General features: G+C 40.8%; 1 protein-coding gene across 5 annotated transcripts in view; it reads left to right on the top strand.

Moving 5' to 3' along the window:
- The window catches only part of CFLAR (CASP8 and FADD like apoptosis regulator), a 44778-nt gene that overhangs the window by 10452 nt on the left and 12557 nt on the right, over positions 1-21769 (top strand). For 2 of the 5 annotated variants that reach the window (XM_054585841.1, XM_054585840.1), the window contains exons 2-8: positions 1251-1662; positions 6606-6717; positions 8486-8621; positions 9490-9563; positions 12376-12433; positions 15099-15148; positions 15744-15825. In XM_054585841.1, the coding sequence (XP_054441816.1) occupies positions 1301-1662; positions 6606-6717; positions 8486-8621; positions 9490-9563; positions 12376-12433; positions 15099-15148; positions 15744-15825 (874 nt within the window). In that variant the 5' untranslated portion in view covers positions 1251-1300. Of the gene's footprint in view, positions 1-1250; positions 1663-6605; positions 6718-8485; positions 8622-9489; positions 9564-11564; positions 11671-12375; positions 12434-13383; positions 13530-15098; positions 15149-15743; positions 15826-21769 lie in introns of those variants that run through there. The other 3 variants (XM_054585842.1, XM_054585843.1, XM_054585844.1) reach the window with 3 other exon arrangements.

Here is a 21769-nt window from a genome sequence, read left to right as displayed (position 1 = left end):
CTGACTTTCTAACCTAACATTGTCGCCTTGTTTTCATATAAATTTTTTTTCTACTTATGTATTTTTATGTAAGATGCTCCGAAACTTTTGTGAACTGAGATTATATATAAATAAAAATTTATTTATAAATAAAATAGATTCAATGTATATTTAGTGAGTCCTACCTCACTAAATATAGCTAGGTAAATATATAAATATACTTGTATGCAAATATGTAGCAGTAGTTAGCAGCTTGCCGTTGGGTTGTGTTTTCAGTTATTTATTTGCTGTGATTAACTTTTAACCTGACACGTGCTCTGATAGAAACAGACTAGGTACTCTCCCAGAACACAAACACTTCTTTACATATAAAACAGAAATTAAATTTTAGAGTAGATAGTGACTGACATTCACAGCTTAAAATTTGAAAGAAAATCAGTTGCTTTCCAATGGAAGAAGCTAAGAACATGCCCATAGCATGACCTCCCTACTGCTTCCACCCAGGTCCCATCCCAGGACTGAGATCTTTCCCCAGATCTTCTTGTCCACCTCCTTCCTGCCACTGGTACCAGCAGGAACTCTAGTGATAATTGCTGCCGTGCAGTAGGGTATTGAGAGGCAGGGGCCTCTGGCACTTTCAGGGGGGATGTGGGGAGGTGCTCTTGGCCAGAAGAGGTGATCAAAATTTGACAAGGTTCAGCTGTGGTGGCGGGTCCTATAGGCAGTCACGATGAAGCTGTGGTCAGGGCTTGGGACTGGCGGAGGATGGCAGTGAAGGTTTCTGCTTACAGGTAGAATGAGGGATTGTAAAGATGGAGAAAAACTAGGAAAAAGGGATGGGCTGGGAAGAGATGCCTCTTTCCACTATCATTTTTATATCCCACAGAGGGTGCCTTTTGCCATGACCAAGGCGAGGTCACTGGTTTCTTTCATGTAGTCAGCTGTTTAGTCACTGGGCTTTTCTTCTAGTGTGATTTCCCCTTCGCATACTACGTGGTCTACGCGGTAGTTTCTGATAAAGCATGTGGGAGGTATTTTTTCGAAAAACTTGTCTCTGGTTTCATTTCGTTTAAAATGTAAGTTATTTTCTTTGTCTGTGTTGGTTTGAGATGAGTTTCTTTATTAACTGAGGATTGCTTTTTATAGACTTAACAACCTGAATTTAAGCTGCTGGATTTGAGAGTCCAGTGAGAAAGGGAGAGCCCATATTTTGAATTTTAGGCATAAATTACATTGATAAGAGGCTTTTAAAAATTCCCTTTTAACCACAGAATACCTCCATTGGAAAGGACTCTGAGAGAAATGAAGAAAACCATCAGAAATGAAGTCAGTAGCCTTGTGGCCTTCTGTTAGCTGGACTGGTGTCTTCCTACTGCACTTCCTTGCAAGGACCCTCTACATGATGTCTGCTGAGGTCATCCATCAGATTGAAGAGGCACTCGATGAAGATGAGAAGGAGATGCTTCTTTTTCTGTGCCGGGATGTCGCTGCAGATGGAGCTGCACGTAATGTCAGGGACCTTCTGGATAGTTTAAGTGAGAGAGGAATGCTGTCTGCCATGGGCCTGGCTGAGCTGCTCTACAGAGTGAGGCGGTTTGACTTGCTCAAGAGGATCTTGAATACGGACAAAATGACTGTGGAGGCCCACCTGCTCAGGCACCCTCATCTTGTTTCAGAGTACAGGTAATCCTGGGATTGGGAGGGAATGAGGCAGTCTAGGCTTCTGAGCGAGAGAAACAAGCACAGTAAGAAAAGTCACCTCGCTGCTGTCTCTGTTCACTGATCCAGCTGATAGATAAGTTACTTCATTCCTTTATACTCTTTGCGTTCTCCTTTTTTCTTTTTTTTAAGATTTTATTTATTTATTTTTAGAGAGAGAAGAAGGGAGGGAGGAAGAGAGGGAGAGAAACATTGATGTGAGAGAGAAACGTCAATCAGTTGCCTCTCGTACGCTTCCCATCCCGGGATCAAACCCACAGCCCAGGCATGTGCCTCTGTCGGGCATTCAAACCAGTGACCTTTTGCTTTGTGGGATGACGCTCAACCAACTCAGCCACACCTGTCAAGGCAAATTCTTTGAATGCTTAGATTGTATTTGCTTAAAGTAATTGGAAGGGATAGATGGTATGTGTTTGCTGAATGAATTTAACAAGAAAGGTAGGAATGACTAAAGACATCATTAATTCTCACCAGCCTCTGAGATATGAGTGGCCTTTGTTAGCTTGATTTTCTATGATGTCAGACCTGGCGATTTTCCTACTGAGAAAGGAAGTAATTCTGGTGGTGCTCTTGCTCTGTGATCCCCTGGAAATCCTCACTGGTCTTTGGCCTGCTGGGGTAGCTAGTGAATTGGGCCTCCTTCTTGTGAAGACCCTGAACCCAGAAGCTGTGGGAAGCCCAAACTGAACATCTCTGCAATTAACCACCTCTCAGCCCCCATCAGTTCAAAGAGGAATGTCTGCTGGAGTCCTCTTTAGTTCAGACAGCCTTTAAATTGTTCCTTCTTCCTGTTCACACAGTATTCTCTTGGAGGTTCTGGGGTGCACAGGAGCCACCAGAAAAGCAGTTTTGGGGGGAAATGAAGAGAACTTATCTTAAATTAGCGGTTCATTTTTCTTCAGACCATCAGCCTTTAGTTATATCAAATAACGTATGTTTTGAGATGATGTATATTATTAAAACTATATTAAAGAGAGTTGAAAGCAGCATGGACTTTGGAAAGTATCTGAGACTTGAGGTCTGAAGGCCTGACTCAAGCCTCAGAATTGTCAGCTACAGGCCTGGTAGGCTGAGTCAGCCACAAACATTGGTTGGGGCTTCTCTTTCCTACTTGTAAAGCTAAGAATAATTTAATAACTAATTTCACAAGTTTGTTTGTGAGAATCAGTTGTGATAATTTAGTGGGTGAAGTACCTTTTAAAACTGTGAAGCTCTCTAAAATGTAATTGCTGTTGTTATTCTTGATCCTCTTCTACCTCTCCAACCATCATATAGCATCTATAATCTTAAAACCTTTTGGGAGGCACTGGCTGGGTTTTTGTGAATAAGTCACGGGGCATTCCCTCCATTTCCTGTTTCCTGTCTGTGGTACGTGGAAGCAGTTTTCAGAGGCCTCTGGGCAGAAAGGCCAAGGAGTGGGAGGTGAGTGCTAAATTCATTTATTCATCTGTTCAGTAGGCTTTTTGTGGGTTGTCATATGCCAGGTATTTGGGAAGTGCTAGAGCAAAATGAATGAAGACTCTTCCATCCTCAAGACTCTGAGGGTCTAATCGGGAAAACAGCCTTCTAAGCAGTGATGACAATTTTAAGGTAATAATGCTAATCATGAGGTGCCCTGGGATTCCAGATAAAGCAGGATAGTAGCTCTGACTGGAAAAAGGTGACTGACTCAGGAGGGGCTTCCTAGGGGACTACATCTGTGGTTATGGCCCTGAGGCTCTAAATGACCTTTACCCTTTGAGTTTCAGAGTGGGCTGGCACATCCCAGGTGTTACTTTGCTTTAGAATCTTGTGACTCAAAGAATAGTCCCTGGGTCATCATGAGTATTATCTGGAAGCCAGTTAAACAGAGAAGACAAGATCACTTTCAGTCCTATTTCTGTCTTCATCTTAGTCATTCAGGTTCTTTACTTACTTCTTCGTAACTCCTTGGGGACCTAGGGGATCTTCAGGAAAGTTTTTATTCTCTGAGTTGTTTTCAGAGCAGTTAGTTGGAAAGAAAGATACCATCTCCTATTGAAAACTGCGGGGGTGGGGGGGAATGAGTTTCCTTTTTGAGTTTCCTTAAGATCTCTTTTTACGGTAATCTAGGTTTTCTGTCTTATGGGGGGTACATAGAAATGGGGACAAGAATTAGTCTCTTTAAAAAAAATTTATATATTTTTTTGTTTGTGATATTGAAGTTGTCCCAATTTTTCACCCTTTGCCCCATCCTGTCAGCCCCCCTACTCCCTCAGGCAGTCCCCACACCACTGCCCATGTCCATAGGTCATGCATATCTGTTCTTCAGCTACTCTCTTCCTTATGCTGTACTTGACATCCCCGTTACTATTCTGTAACAAACAATTTGTACTTAATCCCTTCACCATTTTCCTCTGTTACCCTGACAACCCTCCCATCTGGTAAACCATCAAAACATTCTCTGTAACCCTGCCGGATGTGGCTCACTGGATTGATTGCTGGCCTGCGAACAGAAAGATTGCTGATTTTATTCCCAGTCAGAGGACATACCTGGGTTGCAGGCCGGGTTCCTAGTTGGGGTTATGCCAGAGTAACCAATCAGTGTTTCTCTTGCACATTGAAGCTTTTCTCCTTCTCTTTCCCCCTCCCTTCTTCTCTCTCTAAAAATAAAGAAATAAAACCTAAAAAGAAAATTTCTCTGTATCTATGAGTCTGTTTCTGTCCTGTTTGTTTATTTTAATTTTTAGATTCAATTGTTGATAGATATGTATTTATTGCCATTTGTGTTCATATGTTTGATCTTCTTCCTAAAGACCTTTAAACATTTCATATAACACTGGTTTGATGGTGATGAACGCCTGTAGCTTTTTCTTGTCTGGGAAGCTCTTTATCTGTTCTTTGATACTAAGTAATAGCTTTGCTGTGTAGAGTAATCTTGGTTGTAGGTCCTTTCTTTTCATCACTTTGAATATTTCTTGTCAATCCCTTCTGGGCTGCAAAGTTTCTTTTGAGAAATCAGCTAACAGTCTTATGGGAGCTCCCTTGTAGGTAATTAACTGCTTTTCTCTTGCTGCTTTTAAGATCCTCCCTTTGTCTTTAACCTTTGGCATTTTAATTATGATGTGTCTTGATGTGGGCCTCTTTAGGTTCATCTTGTTTGGGACTCTCTGTGCTTCCAGGACTTGTGTGTCTATTTCTCTCAGCAAGTGAGGGAAGTTTTCTGTCATTATTTTTTCAGATAGGTTTCCAATTTCTTGCTCTCTCTCGTCTCCTTCCAGCAACCCCATGAAGGAAATGTTGGTATGCTTGAAGTTGTCCTAGAGGCGAGTTACACTATCCTCAATTTTTTTGAATCTTTTTAAAATTCTAGTGTTCTGATGGGTTGTTTTTTGCTTTCTTATATTCCAAATTGCTGATTTGATTCTTGGCTTCATCCACGATACTGTTGATTCCTGTAAATTTTTCTTTATTTTAATTAGTGTATCCTTTATTTTTTACTGAATTTTTTTTATGCTCTTGAGGTTCACTGATCATTTTTATAACCAGTGTTTTGAACTCTGCATCTAGTAGATTGCTTGCTTCCATTTTGTATGGTTCTTTTTCTGGAGTTTTGTTCTGTACTTTCATTTGGGCCATGTTTCCTTGTCTCCTCATTTTTGCAGCCTCCCTGTGTTTGTTTCTGTATATTAGGTAGAGCTGCTACATCTCCCAGGCTTGGTAGAGTGGCCTAATGTAGTAAGTATACTGTAGGGTCCAGTGGCACAGCCTCCCCTATTACCCAAGCTGGGTATTTGAGGTATGCCCACCATGTGAGCTGTGCATACCCTCCTCTTGAACCTTGAGTGCTGTTGGCATATCAATGGTCAGCCACTGCCTGTGTTCTGTTAGGGGTCACGCAGCATAAGCTACAGAGCAATTTGAAGATGGCTGCTACTTGTGCTGGGTTTTTGGGTGCCTAGGAGAGGCCAAGCTTTGAACCAAGGCCAGCTACTGCTAGTGCTGGGCCTGAATCAACTTAGTGAGAGGTGTGGGAGATATTGAGGCCAGATGCTGCTTGTTTGAGAGAATTTAGGAAAATATGAAGCATGTGCCAAAATAAACCATTCATATGGAAAAGCCACTGGAAACAGGTTGGGTGGGCCCAAAAGTTGGGTGGAACAGGGCCTTAGGGGATCATCAGGGTGGGGCGAATAATGTGAGCCAGTTTGGTGAGTGTCAGATACAATGTATGCCTGCCAGCTCTGTGACTCTGTTGGGGAGGGAGGGCTCAGAAAAACAACAATGACCTCTGCCAGCACTTCTGTCTGGGAAGAAGCTGTCTCCCAGCTCTTGCCCTGATGCTGGACAATTCAGTTCCTCCCCACATGTGTCTGGTGCCTTTTAGTCTGCTTCCCCTGTGCTGGAACTCAGAGGGAGTGAGTCCAAGTAAGTCTTTGCATGGGCCCTTTAAGAGGAACTGCCTGAGACTCCAGCAATTTCTGTCTTTCACAGCCTCAATCCCTGCTGGGTTTTACAGCCAGAAGTTATGGAGACTTATCTTCCTGGCACTGGAACACTGGGCTGGGGAGCATGTTATAGGGCTGGCACCCCTCACTCCTGAGATATCCCTCCCGATTTTTATCTGCTACACATGGATGTGGGACCAGCCCATTCTGCATCTCCACCCTTCCCACCAGTCTCAGTATGGTCCCTTCCTTAATTCCATGGTTGTGGGATTTCAATTCTTCTTGATTTATGACGGTTCTGAATGATGGTTGTTCTACAGTTCAATTGTAATTTTGATGTGGTTGTGTAAGGAGTTGAGTCGTGTTTACCTACGTTGCCATCTTGACTGGAAGTCCAAGAATTAGTTTTTTAACCAATTATTATCAAAGAGGAGGCATAGACTCTTGGTATTCTCATTGGTACTGGTATCTGAATTTTAAAGAAACTTGTCTCTTTTACAGAGTGCTGATGGCCGAGATTGGTGAAGATTTGGATAAATCTGATATGTCCTCATTAATTTTTCTAATGAGGGATTATATGGGCCGAGGCAAGACAACCAAGGAGAAAGATAAGGTGAGGTTTTTTTTCTTGGTTCATATTCCCAAGAGCCTATCAGAAGTTGGAGGATACTCTTTACAGTGTGAAGAGAGGGAAGCAGGCATTTGAGCAGGGAGGCCCAAGATGGGGGTGAAGGCAGAAAGTGAGAAGAATATGGTTTTTAAAAAATTATTTAAAGATTTTATTTATTTATTGTTAGAGAGAAGGGAAGGGAGGGAGAACAAGAAGGAGAGAAATATCGGTGTGTGAGAGAACATCGATTAGTTCCCTCTTGTATGCTCCCCAACTGGGGATCAGGCCTACAACCCAGGCATGTGCCCTGACTGGGAATCAAACTGGTGACCTTTTGGTTTGAGGGACAATGGCCAACCAACTGAGTCACACCAGTCAGGATATTTTTTGTTTTTTAAATAATGACACAATGGTAAGAAAATTGGTTTATGAATTGAGAGGAAACAGGGAGATATCTTCTGGTATGGTCCTGTTTGTTTCTCTCATCCATGTTTTTTATTCTTTGCTTGTGTTAAATCCATAGGCCTGGCTTATACATCAGTTTTTGTCCCCAATTTGACAGATTGTCTGGTGTATAGGTGGTTTCAATTGCTCATGCTGAGTAGAAATAGGTGAGAAGTGTTAATCCACTCTCATCTTGCTCTCATACTTAGATGTCTTTCTCCTCAGCTAGCTCAAGGTCAGTGTGGAGTCATTAGGCTGCATGTGGAGATATGTCCTTGTGACTGATATATCCAGGGAATGGCATGAGTAGAGATTTGGGGTTGAAAACTAGGTAGGGGTGAAGATCTCAGGGATGCTGTGATTTCTAGAAGAGTATTTAAACTCCAGCTGGCCTTATATGGTACAGCTGACCTAAAGACAGGCCAGGAAGAACTCAGGTCTCTAGTATTTGACAGTACATCCATAAGGGACCTGTTGAGGAAATCATTGCTTGGGGATTCCCTCATGTTTCTCAGTGATTATAGTTTCTGAAATCCAGGAATACAGAGTAATTATATGCCCCCTCCATCAAATGGAAAATGGGGAAGGAAAATGAAAAAAATTGAACTCTTTTTTTGGTGTTCCCTAATCAACTTATCTCCCAGTCATTTATATGGATTTAATTATGGTTATTATATTTAAAAATGAACATAGCACTAAAGTAAGCAAATGTTAAACAGAAGGGAAATAAAACCAAAAGCAATGCCTATTTATGCAATATAGTTCTTTCACAATTACTGTGGTCTTGTGTAAATGAATAGCAAAGTGCCATACCCTTGAGATTTTGCCACCTCATATCCTCTGAGTTGGAGTGAGTTGAAATATCTGGCATTGATTAAAATGTGTCATTGGGATTTTTCTAGCAAGAACTTTCCCCAAACTACCTTCTCTCTTCCTTTTTCAGGAAAGCCCTTAGAGTTTTTCAGTAGAACACCAGCTTGACTTTCAAGAGAAAAAACTCAGGAGGATTTTACTTTATTTTTAGGCCTGCTCTCTCACCATACTCCTTGATGACACAAAATGGCCTATGTAGTCATCTCCAACCTAGGTACAGGTTGGCCACCAAAAGGCTTATGTCTACCTCTTTGCTGAGTAAAATTCAGGAGTGTAATTTGTATCTGGCCTTGGAGGGATTATCAAGCAGAGAGGTCTGGTTTAGGATCATGAAGGTGTGAAGGCGCTCCACTTGCCACCTCTTCTTGCTGTTGTGATCCACGGCCTGAAGTTTTGCATCTGGGGCTTAGTAGTCAGCCCTATTGACATTATTTCTTGTTGGTGCCTCTTTTAGAGTTTCTTGGATCTTGTGATGGAATTGGAGAAACTAAATCTGGTTGCTCCAGATCAATTGGATTTATTAGAAAGATGCCTGAAGAACATCCACAGAATAGACCTGAAGACAAAAATCCAGAAATACAAGCAGTCTGGTAAGCAGAATTTTGGCTTCTCAGTGGCCTAAGGAAAGTACCCCGTGCATGGTAGGTTTGGTTGGTAAATACTCATTGTTGGCTGGGTAGATGGAACAGAACCTGGATGTTCACAGCCCCTGCTAACCTGTGATTAGCGATCATATCCCTTTATATCCTTCATATCCCAGATCTGACTTCATTACTCCATGCCCATAACCACAGAATCTTGGCCTTCCCCAACATGTTACCAAGCAGTTCTTAACACTCCCGCCTTCAAGAAAGAGTTTGTACTCCAATTTTTTGCACCAGGTGGAGGTGCTTCGGACATTCAGGGCTTTTGAATATATGCCAAGCCATGCTGCCTTGCTCCAGTGTTTGCCCTGACCACTGTCCAACTCTGGGTGGTTTCTTGTCACTGGGGACTCATAGCTGCCATGCCTGTATTCTGAATTTCACAAAACCTTTTCATGAAAAAGGATATCTTTTCTGCTGATAACCCCTTCCTCTGTAAAGGGGACCAGATTCACACTGGCCTTCTCTTGTGTGCCACCCTTCCCCCTTTGACTTTTAGACTCAGCCTCAGCTTGGGCTCTGTTAGCAGTCTGCTGCCACCAGAGTCACAGCCTAAAGGGCATGGCTGACACCCAGTGATCTATAGACTCTTCCCCATGCACCCCCACACCTAAATGGTACAAAGAGTAGCATTTTTAGTCTATTCCTAAAGACACTGGTAGAGGAGTCATCCGACCTGATATTTTGAATTAAGGAGGTTGCTGGTAAGGTTAGGGTGTTTTCAAAGATGATGATTGACCTTGGACTAAACCATTGTTGAAGATTCGTTTGGTAATTGGAAAACCCTAACGCAGTCCCTCTCTCCTGCTTACAGCTCAAGGAACAGGAACAAGTTACGTAAACTCTCTCTCAAACCTGAGTCTTAAGGATCCTTCATATAACTTAAGGGTGAGTCTGGAGCAATATTATGGAATCCCAGCATGAAGGAGCTTCAGAAAGTTAATTAAAATATGCCTTTTCTCACAGCATGTACTTTATTATCTGAAAAAAATATGACAAATATGCATTCATTTTAATAATATGTATAACTTCTTATGATTACAATTCATTGAGATAATTGGGAAAACACAGAGATATATAAAAGAAGAATAAAAAAATTACCTCTACCCCACAACCCAAAGATAAGCACTGTAATCTCATTATATTCCTTTCTAATCGTTTTTCTATGTCTGTTGGTGTATGACATATATAATTGAACATTTTTTCATTGTTCACTTGTTCTTTTGAAAATTTAGCTTTTTAAATAAAATTGGGCAGAACATGTCTATGACAAAACAAATTCAAAATGGTACTAAAACTTTTTAGAGTATGTTTCCTTTTAGAAGCATCTGTAACTATCTTCTTCTCTAATCACCCAAAAATAGTCTGTACACATATCATATTTCATTTTTGTTTTATGCACATTGTCCTGTTTTGAGAATTCTTGGAAATTATTCCATATGAATCCTATGTAACTCCTATATTTGATCATTATTTTAATCGCTACACATGTTTCTACTCTTTAGATGTATAACAATGTGTTTAACCTTTTCGTATGTATGTATATGTAGATTACTCACAATCTTTTGTTATGCAAACAGTGCTTTAAAATAAATACCTTTATATTTACATCTCTGGGCATTTGCTTTTTATTGAGCTTATTTTAGTGATTTCGGCACAAGTGTTTTTGTTATTGAGAAATGTTACTGATTTGTGAACACAAATATCACATAGTCACTTCTGGTTTTTGTGTTAGTAGATGGTGCAAGGTATTCTCAGAATTATTTTTTGGTCAGTGTTTTATCCTGAGAAGTTAATCTTAGTGTAATCTCATCTTCGTCCCCATATAAAGATGTGTGGAATTTGTAGTGAGGACTTAGACCATAGTGCAATTTCATGGTTAAATTATAAACACTTTCATAACATAACTACCGTTGTGATGTAAATAGTTTCATGAAAAACATGAGCTGTAAAAGATACCACTGAGCAATGGAAATCAGAGCTAAAATGGATGTTAAGGATTATGGCATCCAGCCCCCTCAGTGAGCAAATAAGAAAACACAGTCCTACAGAACATTAAGTGATTACCCAACGCCAGCTATCACTAGAATTGGGCCCAGTCCCTGCTCTTTCCTCTGTACTGTGGTATATTTAATAAACTACTGACTAGACATGCCATCACTTAGATATAGCTATCATTTTTCAAGAATCAGTTATGATTTCCTTTGTCTTTCTGAATCCTTGTGATACAAAATCATGAGACAAAACTGATTTAGGATGCAGATCTAGATTTTTCTAAGCTTCCTCTGCTATTGTCTATCTAATATGAGTTGTATTACTGTTCTCAGTTAAAAGCCTGCCATATTTTTACTATTGTCTTTCTATTTTGTTAATGAAAGTAACTGTATTCATTGCTTATGTAGCCTATGGAGAACTCAGATGCTCTGTGTGTAAACTTCTTAAATTTGCTATGTTAACCTGTGACCTTGATTATTCATTCATTTAGTAATCAGGCACTGTGGCATAGGAATTCAGTGAATTTCTCACAAGATTTAGGAAATGAATATCTGGATATTAACTCATACAAAACTGCAAAAGTGCTTTAAAAATTACGGTGACATTAAATGACCTATGATACCAACATATTATAGAATCTAATCCTTTTTATTTTATATTTTTTGCAATATAATGCTATTAAAATCTAGCTTTGATGTAATGTTATAGATTTTTAATAGTATGCAGAAGTGAATGCATATCCATATGGGACTTGAACTTCTATTTAATATCATCTACCTATAGTTAAGTCACTGGTTTTTAGGGATAAAAGCAAATTACATGTTCTTCTTTAATTTAGACACACAGACTTAAAGACACAGGTTAATGAACAGTATACTTCTCTCTTTTGGCTAGGATAGCTTCAGAGGAGAACTGTCATTTGAAAGCTGAGCGTATCAAATGATTGACAGTATGTGATATGTGTACCTTACACAGGACCTGTCATCTGAGAAGAGAAAGGGTCGGTCAATCTTTCATTCTCTGATTAATCTCACTGTAGCTCTCAGAAGTGGTAGCAATTATCAAGAACCAAGCCCACATGTGGCTTATGTACAATTAGGCAATTATAGGAAAACAATAAGTGGGCATTTATTAAGCACTTCCATGTGCTTTGCATTGTCCTGAGTGCTTAATATACATTTAACTTTCACTTTTGAAGATAAAGAAACAGACATATAGAAGTTAAATAACTTGCTTTAAGTTACATAGCTAGTAAGTGGCAGAACTGAGATTTATAGCAAGGGTTGTTCGGGCTAGAGCTCCCACTCTTAACCATGAATACATTGCCTCTATGTTAAAGATCAGGTTGAAGGTCAATTGCATGTTTTAACAACTTGTTCTATCTTGGAGTTCTTATAGTAACTCCACCATAACATCTGACTTGTTTGAGCTGTTTTGAAACATTCTAATAGGCTAGTTTAGCATATTTATGCATTAATTGTATTTTTACTTTTTGAAAAAATAAGTTGCCTTGTTCTTTGGCTACAAGATAGAGGATTCATGGAGTTAATGGCTCTCGCTATTCCCCTTTAGATAATTTAATCTTGAATGTGATATTTTTATTTTTTCCTGGGTAAAAATCTTATTGAGATATTTAAAGAGATGTGCTATAATGTGACTCTGAAAAAAATAACAGGGAGTGTGACCTTTTTCTTTATATTTGAAGCTTCAGAATGGGAGAAGTAAAGAACAAAGACTCATGGTGAAACAGCCTGACATTCAAAGTAAGACTAACTTCTCTTTATATTTGTTCTTTATAAATGCTTGATAATTCCAGTACAAAATGTTTTATTTTTTAGAGTTGGCCGTTTTCTTTATCTATACATTCTAATTAAAAGCTCTTGAAAAATAAAAAGCAGTTAAACTCTTAAAATGTATTTGTTGGTATTTCTAGTTATTTACTGAATCCACTTACAGTATTTGAATTTAAACACCTCTTACTCTACCAGCATCATCATCTTGGCTATATATTTTTAAGAGATGTAACATTTCTGCTTGAAATGGAACAGTATAACCAGGCCAAACATTAAGCTAGCCATGATAATGAGCCAAGTTACACCAAATATCATGGAGTAGGATGAAGAAAGTTTACTAGGGTCTTGTTTTATAAGCCCACTTAATAAATCTAGGTACTCTATAGATGACATCCTCCTCCCCTAAAAAAAAAAAAAGAAAAAGAAAAATACAATAAAAATCTAGTTATTTCTATCTGTATGATCTCTCTCTTCTCTTAAAATATCAGCACTCAATCCCATATTTTTAAAAAAGTGTATTTCTTTTGCTTGTCTTGAGTCCTCCTTGAAGGGAGGGCTGAGACTCTGCAGTGGAGAGGGCTGTGCTTCGGATCTCCTGGAGGCAGGCAGGGATTGACAGGAGGGCAAGGAGGGCCCGCTCTGCCTCACCCGAGGAGCCTGGGCTTTGTCCTGCGTGCAGCAGGGATCACGAACATTGTAGTGGGGCAGTGGCCTGATGGAAGCCGTCTTTGTGTGGCAGCCTAAATGCTGTCTGCGTGCACCTGGAAACAAAGCCTTTTGTCCCGATTAGCCAGATGGTGAAGCTCATGCCTGTCATTTCCTACCTGAAGTTCCACTCTCCGGGAAAAGCTACTGAGAAGCGAATTAATTCCTGAAATGGCTTCATTTCTTAAAACACTGGTGAGGTGGTGAGAATTAGCATTCCCTAGTTCTCCTTCAAACAGAAAACTGTTTAAAGGGAAATAGGAGACTGGGTAGGTTTGGACAGGAATTAAAAGCAATCTGTGTTCTTTCCATTGTGCTCCCTGATGGCAGGTGTATCCTTGATCGGAATTATACAGGTGAGGTAAGTGAGGCCCCGACACCCTCGATGATACTGGGGGGCCTGCTTACCTGCTTTTGCCTCGATGTGATTTATTTGCTAATAAAAGAAGAAAACATTCTGATAACTTCACCTAAATCTAACAGAAGTTTAAAGTGATCATACCAAGTATTTATATTACTTTGGATTTCTGAAGAGATTTCATCTGGGTGATGATGATGATGATGATGATGACGACGACAAGGACTACAATTTATTACACTCTTACCAAGTGCCTTCAACTGAGATATACATATTATATAGATTATTTTGTGATTCGTTAATCTGTTTATCCATGATTGCCAAAATTGAAAAATATAAAGTGAAATTTCCTCTTAATTCCAAGTATCAGACATAATCACTATTAATGTTTGATTTATATGCCTCTAAGGCTCCTATTTTTCACCTGTCTATGTGTAAATATATGAACACAAATACATATTTTAAGTACAGTGGATCAATATTATATTCTTTAGTAATCCATTTTTACTTAATATATCCTGCATAGCTTTTCATGTCAAATATATGAAGAGCTCTCTTATCCTTTTTAATATTGCATAGTATTCCATTTTATGTACCATAATTTACTTACCCTGTTTCATCTTGGTAGATCTTTAGTTTCTTTCTAGTTTGGGGGCATTGTAAATAGCCATTCAGTGGGTGCCCTTGACATTTTTGCACACTTGCTCTGTAAACTTCTACAAGTAGAATGTTGTTTTAAAAGGCGTTGCTAGTTGTTTTTTAGAAAGGCTGTTTGAACTTTTGCAGCTTTGGTATTTGAAAGTGCTCATTTCTCCTAAACCTTATCAACTCTAACGTTATCTTTGCCTGTCTTTAGACATTATTTCCCATGTTTGCAACAATATTATAAAGTAGATACTGGTTTGCTCATCTTAGAGATTTAAAACCCCCCTGAGACTTCAGGGAGAAACTTGCCCAAGATCACAGAGCTTGCCAGTGCCAGGGCTAGGGATCAAGCCAGCCCTTCATGGCTTTGAAACTGGTGCTTTCTCTACCTCCTTGGGCTAATAGCCATTTCTGTCTAACAAAATGTGCTTTAGGCTCATCTACATTTGCTAAGCTCACTATCCCTTATCTTGCCATTGACATTTTATTTTACGATCTTCCAATATCACCGGACTAAGAAAACATGGCCATCTGTTCAGTCCCTAAGGCTGTTCCCTTGGGTGTTGTCCACAGTTTTAGCACATGTTGGAAATATTTATAATGTTTGCAGTGAAGTTATTAGATTCTCCCCATCAGGTTAAAAACTCACCAGTCACCTGGTCCTCACCTGGAGAAGGTCAAGGGAGAGCCTTCTTTCACTCGTTATTTAAGCAGTCTTTCTACATGACCCCTGTTTAGCAGGGAGACCTGGGTTTCCTTACCAGTTTTTCACTGAGGTTGGAACCTTGGGGCTGAATATAGCTGAAGAAAGTTGATAGGGGAAGAAAAAACAGGAAGAGACAATTGTGGTATGAAGAAATGCAGCCAGCATGGGAGTGGGTTTAGTTCTCTTTCAGCTTTGTAAATGGTTTCTGTCTCATTTTCTAGGAGAACCAGTGAAGACATCCATTGAAGAATCAGGAGCATTTTTGCCTCGGGTACAGAATAAATGATTGATTTGGTATTGTAGTGTGTGCACAGTATCTGTGGAGAGCCCTGACTTCTTTAAAAATATCTGTCCATTAAGAATTTGTTTTTGTGACAACAGTGGGGTTTTGAGAGTGTTACTCCACTGAGTACTTTTCTAAAGGGGAACCTTGGTTGTAGCAAAGAGAAGTGGATTTCATTAGTGGAATGCAGAAAAATTCCGAAGTGGCATGTCTCTTTTCAGCTGAGTGAGATACCACTTGCACAAATTCACGTTACTGAGAAAAGAGGTGATCTATCTTTTCTCTTTGTTTCAAATTATCTTTATCCTGCAAAGCTAAGACAACATGTATGGAGACTACAGTTCTCATTAAAATTAAATAAAAACCTGAAAAAGCTCGTTGTCTTCAGCACATTACCCGAATAGAGGAAAAATTTGATATTGATGGGAAATGTCAACTGTGATGACTTCAGGCTCTATCTGTTGACTGACTTACCTGCCAAAAGAATGTCCAAGAAAATCCAAAAGAAAAGATGGTATGTAGGTGGGACCTTGTAGAAACAGCAGTATCCAGAGTCTTTAACAATCCCTGCTTTCCTTTCCAGCACATACCAGAAGAAAGATACATGATGCAGAGCAAACCCTTAGGAATCTGCTTGATAATTGACTGCATCGGCAATGACACAGGTATGTGTGGCTGCTACAGATTAATTGAAGGAGAACTAAGCCCACTCCCACAGAGATCACAGTGAGATCACGTGCAGGCAAGCTGTGTTCATCAGTGTGATGACCACTTGCTGCTGTAACAAACTGCTGCCAAAATCTGTATAAAGGGGAATTTTTGTTCATGACACAGTCTAGTGTGGATTGGGCTATACCTGACTATTTAGCCAGGGCATTGACCTCAAATAACAAAATGAAAACAGTCAACATAATAGCCATCTGGTGTGAATGAATCAAAACTATACCTATTTTTTTTTGTCAGATTGATAAACAATACCTTTTTTTAGTGTGCTGCAGAATTTTAGTAATTAGTTTATGTGTGCCAGGAGATGAAAATGGTTGAAAATCGCTGGGCTAGGGGGAGCTTTGTTCCACGTGGCCATTTAGTAGCTTCATCATCTGAGGCCTTAGAGTTTTCTACAGGATCTTGTAGATCTAGCTGGTGGATAAAGAAGTGTATGATCTCACGTACATTTGTGGACCAGGAAGTACATTTCCATCCACATCCTGCTGGTCAGAGCTCACTCATATTGCTCCATCTAACCCCACTAACTAGGAACTTAGTCAGCTGTGTGTCAGCAGGAAACTGACAGGGGACTTGGGGAACAATAGTCTTTTGTCTGGCACAAATGTGTAATTTGTGAAAGTTAGTGAGCTTTCGTTTTTTTCTTTCCATGCTGGATGCTGTCGCAGGGAGGAGTCCTGGGGCCCTGGTGGCATTCAAATGGAAGGCTTTCTGGTTTCAGTGTTACCAGATGCCTCATCATGTCACCCACATAGACCATGAAAGTTTTTCTGGAGTACATTAAAGATATGATAAATGAGTGTTCTCTTAGAGGCAATGTGTCACTTAGTTCTGCTACCCTGTACTTTGGCTGCTGCCCTCCGCCTGCTACCTGGGTGCCACTATTGTTTGAATCTGAATGGATTCTTTTGTCCAGTTGTGGTTGGATGTCTGATTCAAACCAGATCAGTCACTGGTGATGCATCAAAAGGGAATGAGAAATGTCTAGATAAGTGGAATATGGTTATGTTTAATTATTCATCTCTTTGAAAAGGTTGGTCATTCTGTTTCCTTCCAGCTTTCCAACATTTAAAAAAATATATTTCATTGATTATGCTATTACAGTTGTCCCAGCTTTTTCCCTTTTCCCCCTTCTGCCTGGTACCCCCATTCCCTCCAGCAATCCCCACCTTAGTTCATGTCCATGGTCATGCATATAAGTTCTTTGGCTTCTCCATTTCTTATACTGTTCTTGACATCCCCCCTGCCTATTTTGTACCTACCCATTTATGCTTCTTAATCCCTGCACCTTTTTCCCCATTCTCCCCCTTCTCCCTCCCAGCTGATAACCCTCCGGATGATCTCCATATCTATGATTCTGTTCCTGCTCTGCTTGTTTGCTCAGTTTGTTTTTCAGATTCAGTTGTTAATAGTTGTGAATTTGTTGCCATTTTAGTTTTCATAGTTTTGACCTTCTTTCTCTTAAATAAGTCCCTTTGAAATTTCCTGTAATAATGGCTCGGTGATGATGAACTGATGGGAGACAGACTCTGGTCCGGCAAAGCCGCTCCGGGTCGCCATGGATGAAGAAATAAAATAAGTTGTTCCAGGCACTTCTCGGTCTGCCAGGGAAAGGGGATGGCAATTCCCTCTAGTGGAGAATGCCCCAAGCCCCTGTGCTCGATGGCTTTTATTGAAAGGGTTATCAGTGGAGCACAGGTAGGAGGAATGCACAGGTAAACGCATTACATCAGTATGTTAATGTTTACAGAGAATAGGTGATGTTTGAAGAAGACAAAGGGCAGGAACACACTGATCTGCATGGGTCCGAGACGAGTAAACATAAGAGCACCAAATGGTTTAGGGTCAGGGTCTATGAGTAATGTAAATTTCTTTTCCAGCTTGAGCCAGTTATCATAGCTTAGGAAAAACAAAGCATGTTTCAAGGAGAGTAATTTACTTCTAGGCCTGATTTCCCCCAGGAACTGCCCAATCCAATTTAGGGCTACCTCTAGTGTTGTTTCAAGCCTGAGCCAGGCGGGTGGAGCAGAGCAGCCAAGAAATAAAGGAGACTTCTTTCAGGTAGAATGAGGACTCTGGCCATAACAAAGCTGAAGGGTGAGGGTCTTTTGTCACTTCTCTGTGTCCCCCAAGTCCTTCCCTGATGGCTGCCATGCGGCTGTGTCTGTCTTAGGTTGCCCCTGCCATTGAAGGATCTTACCTGTTATTGACTAACCTGCCATCCTCTGGGGCCAAGCAGGGTGATGGAGGGAGGCAGGGGCATATGCCCCTGCCAGGGGGGACAAGTTTTGTTTCCTCAGTGGCCTATTTTCGCAAGGCCTCTTTGATTAGCTCCAGCCTTGAGTCCCTCTCACCTTTTGGTGAAGCTACAGTTCCTGAAACCAGGTGGGATGGTTCCCAACAATGGACTCCTTTAGCTTTATCTTGTGGCAAGCACTCTATCTGCCCTTCAATTCTAAATGATATCCTTGCTGGATAGAGTAATCTAGGCGATAGTTCTTTGCTTTTCATCACTTTGAATACTTCTTGGCAGTCCCTTCTAGCCTGTAAAGTTTCTTTTCAGAAATCAGCTGACAATCTTATGAGAAGTTCTTTGTAGGTAACTCACTTCTCTTGCTGCTTTTAAGATTCTCTCTTTATCTTTAACCTTTGGTATTTTAATTATGATGTGTCTTGGTGTGTTTGGGATTCTCTGTGCTTCCTGGACTTGGATGTCTATTTTCTTCACCAAATTAAGGAAGTTTGCTTTCATTATTTTTTCAAAGAATTTTTCAGTTTCTTGCTCTTCCTTTTACCCTTCTGGCATCCCAATGATTCAGATGTTGTTATGTTTGAAGGTGTCCCAGAAGCTTTTTATACTATTCTTGTTTTTTTTGAATTCTTCTTATTTCTTTTCTGGTTGAATGTTTATTTCTTCCTTATGTTCAAATCATTGATTTGAACCCTAGCTTCCTTCTCTTCACTGTTGGTTCCCTGTATACTTTTCTTTATTTCACTTGCATTTTGGGCCATATGTCTTTGTCTTCTCAGTTTGACAGCCTCCCTGTCTTTATTTCTGTGCTTTAGGTAGAGCTGCTTTGACTCCCTGTCTCAGTAGAGTGGCCTATTGTAGAAAAGACACCTGTAAATTTTGTAGGGGCAGAGCCTTAGATAATTACCAAGGCAGGGCAACCTGCTTTACTGCTTTGTGGCTCTGTGTGGGAGGAGGGCTTGGAGAGGGGACAGTGTCACTGTCAGCCTTCTGTAGGTTTGCCCAGAACTGTCCCCATTTCCAGTGACTTCACCTACTCCCCATATGTGACTGGTGCCCTTCCTGCTGTTGCCCTGGTGCTGAATCCCAGAGTTGGTGGGTTTGCATATGTTCTAAGATCATACAGGCCCTTTAAGCGGAGTCTCCTGAAAATCCCATAATTTCTTCCTCTGCCCAATCCTCACTGGTTTTTACAGCCAGAAGTTATGGGATTTATCTTCCTGGTGCTGGAACCCTGGGCTGTGTGGTCTGGCCTGGGGCTGGGATCACTTGTTCCCAGTGTATCCCTCCCAATTTTTATCCACTACACATGAATGTGGGACTGCCCATTCCACAACCGCCACCTCTCCATGCCACACTGCGTCTTATCTGCCTCTCCACCTGTCTCTGCCTCTCCACCCCTCTTACTTGTCTGGATTAATGTGGCTTTTTAAAATCCTTTGTTGTCAGACTACCATACAGTTCGATTTTATGACAGTTCTGGGTGTTATTTGTTTTGAAGTTTAGTTGTAATTCTCTCTGTGGTTGCACAAGGAGGCAAAGCGTGTCTACCTATGCTGCCATCTTGACCAGAAGTCCTTTCTTCTTAAAAAATGCTCTCCTGGTCTCAAGTGGGCTCTGGCTGACATGGGGTTCTGTAAAAACGTCACTGCTGTGGCAATCAGTGGCTCTCAGTGCATCACATTTTCACTTCCTGGATAGAGTTTGTCTGGCTTGGCTCCTTTGCCTGCTCCAAGGACACCATCTTTCTGAGGCCTGACTCATCTTCCAACATTTTCTTAGAACAAGTCAGAGATATCTGTTAGACTCACTTAAAATGTGACTGTGGTGAGATTTATGGGAAGAGAATCAAACAAGAGATCGAATTAACAAATACTAGGCCGAATGTCCCAAGATTTCAGATATGATCTCCTGTTCTCATGTCCTATTTTTGGTTAAATATGACACATGCTGTTTCCTTAGCTATTGATAAATGTTTATTTTTTTTATAGCTGTTAGAACCCATATAAGGAAGAGAAAATATTTTTTCAATGAGTAATTTCCTGCTTTAAAAGAGATTATATAATTGACTTGTATTTTCCATTTTAATCAGATCTCTTTCTCCCATTAAATTTCCCCTGGTGCAGGATGTATATCTGTTGTATAAAGAGAACTATAAAGATAAAGCCATGGTCTGCTGTGAATTTGTGGCTAAAATCCATTGTCTATGCTTGCTTCCCTTGCTAGGTTATGGGACTCTTGCCAGCAAGGACTGAATGAATATTTGTATATTTCTGCATTGCAGGAATATGGTTAGAGTTGGACCCTGTAATATGACTGCATGGGTGTGAATCATGGCCATGTTCTAGCTTGTGATCTTGGGCAATATTCTTTTCTATGTCTCAGTTTCTCTTCTGTAAAATGGGTTATTAAAAGGACCTACCTCACGGAGAGATTGGGAGGAGCAAGGGAGTAAAAGGCTTAGTGCAGTGGCTGGCACACTGTAAACACATACTAAATGCCAGCTAACATTATTTTTCCAATTTGTTGTTTAATTTTAGTTGCAAAGCACTGAGCTAGAGTTTGCATAGCTGTGTGCATGTTAAGTGGAGTCTGATCCCAGACGAGTGCAGGACTAGAGAAGTGGGGGCCCTGAGGCCTGCACTGGGCTCCACTGAGTGGGGCAGACCCCTACAGGTTGGATGGAAGCGGGATGGAGAGGATAACTTGAGAGGACAGTGACTTCTGAAGAAAGTCCCAGTTGGAAAGCTAGGCGGACCACTCCTACCTGTCATCAATATGAATGGGCCTGGCAGAGAAAGGATCTGAGCGCCAAGGCCAGGGCGGAGTGAGGGAGGGCGGGAAGACCTGATTAGAGAGAAAGGTGGAAAGGAGGGTAGAATTGGAGGTGGGGCGGGGCACTTGTGTCATTGGACTGAGGTATGAGCAGGTTTTGGCTTCTAGTGCATTTTTAGATCTGCTTCCTTGACTCAAGCCTCTAGGAACAAAACAAGTAAGGGCTTGAGGTCTCTTATATAACTCCTCCTGGGCTCAGGTGACTAATTAACAGGTACAAAATAAGACAGCACGATTTACTCCATTGTGCTATGGCTTTTTCCTGCCAAGGGGCCCCAATCCATCACGGGCCCAGCTGAGGCTTGGAGCAGCGGGATAGTGGTAATTAACGTGATGTGGAAGGCACAGTCTCTTCTCACACTCTCTCTCTAGGCCTCCAGCTCTTCATTTTCCAACTCCTCTCTTGGTGATTTTTCACTGAGGCCTGGAATCCCGATTTGGTTGACAGTAGTCTTAATTATACCCAGTACTCTTCATTTCCATCTAAACAGCGGGGGTGGAGGGGGGGCGCTTCATCTAGAGTGATTATGTGGGGTGTCCTTTGCCTCTTGCCTAGTTAACTTTGTCATGTTGTTAACATTGAACATTTGGGAGGATTGTAGGAGTCTGGTAATAAACATTATTGCCAAGTGAAAGAAGGGATCTGAAAGAAACTGACAGTAATACCATAATACTAACTTGGGAGTGGTAGTGATCAGAGTATAAAATTTATTAAAAATCTTCCATGTGCCAGATGGTAGGGTGGTTAGTGACAGGGATTGTGAAAGAATTTACAAAGAGAAGAAAGCGCAGAGAGC

The sequence above is a fragment of the Pteronotus mesoamericanus genome, unplaced genomic scaffold (genome assembly GCF_021234165.1).
Source record: "Pteronotus mesoamericanus isolate MK-2021 breed Mesoamerican mustached bat unplaced genomic scaffold, CSHL_Meso_final contig_90, whole genome shotgun sequence".
Taxonomy (NCBI): Eukaryota; Metazoa; Chordata; class Mammalia; order Chiroptera; family Mormoopidae; genus Pteronotus; species Pteronotus mesoamericanus.
The sequence above is the reverse complement of the archived record's forward strand: the minus strand, read 5'-3'. Positions and strand labels throughout refer to the sequence as shown.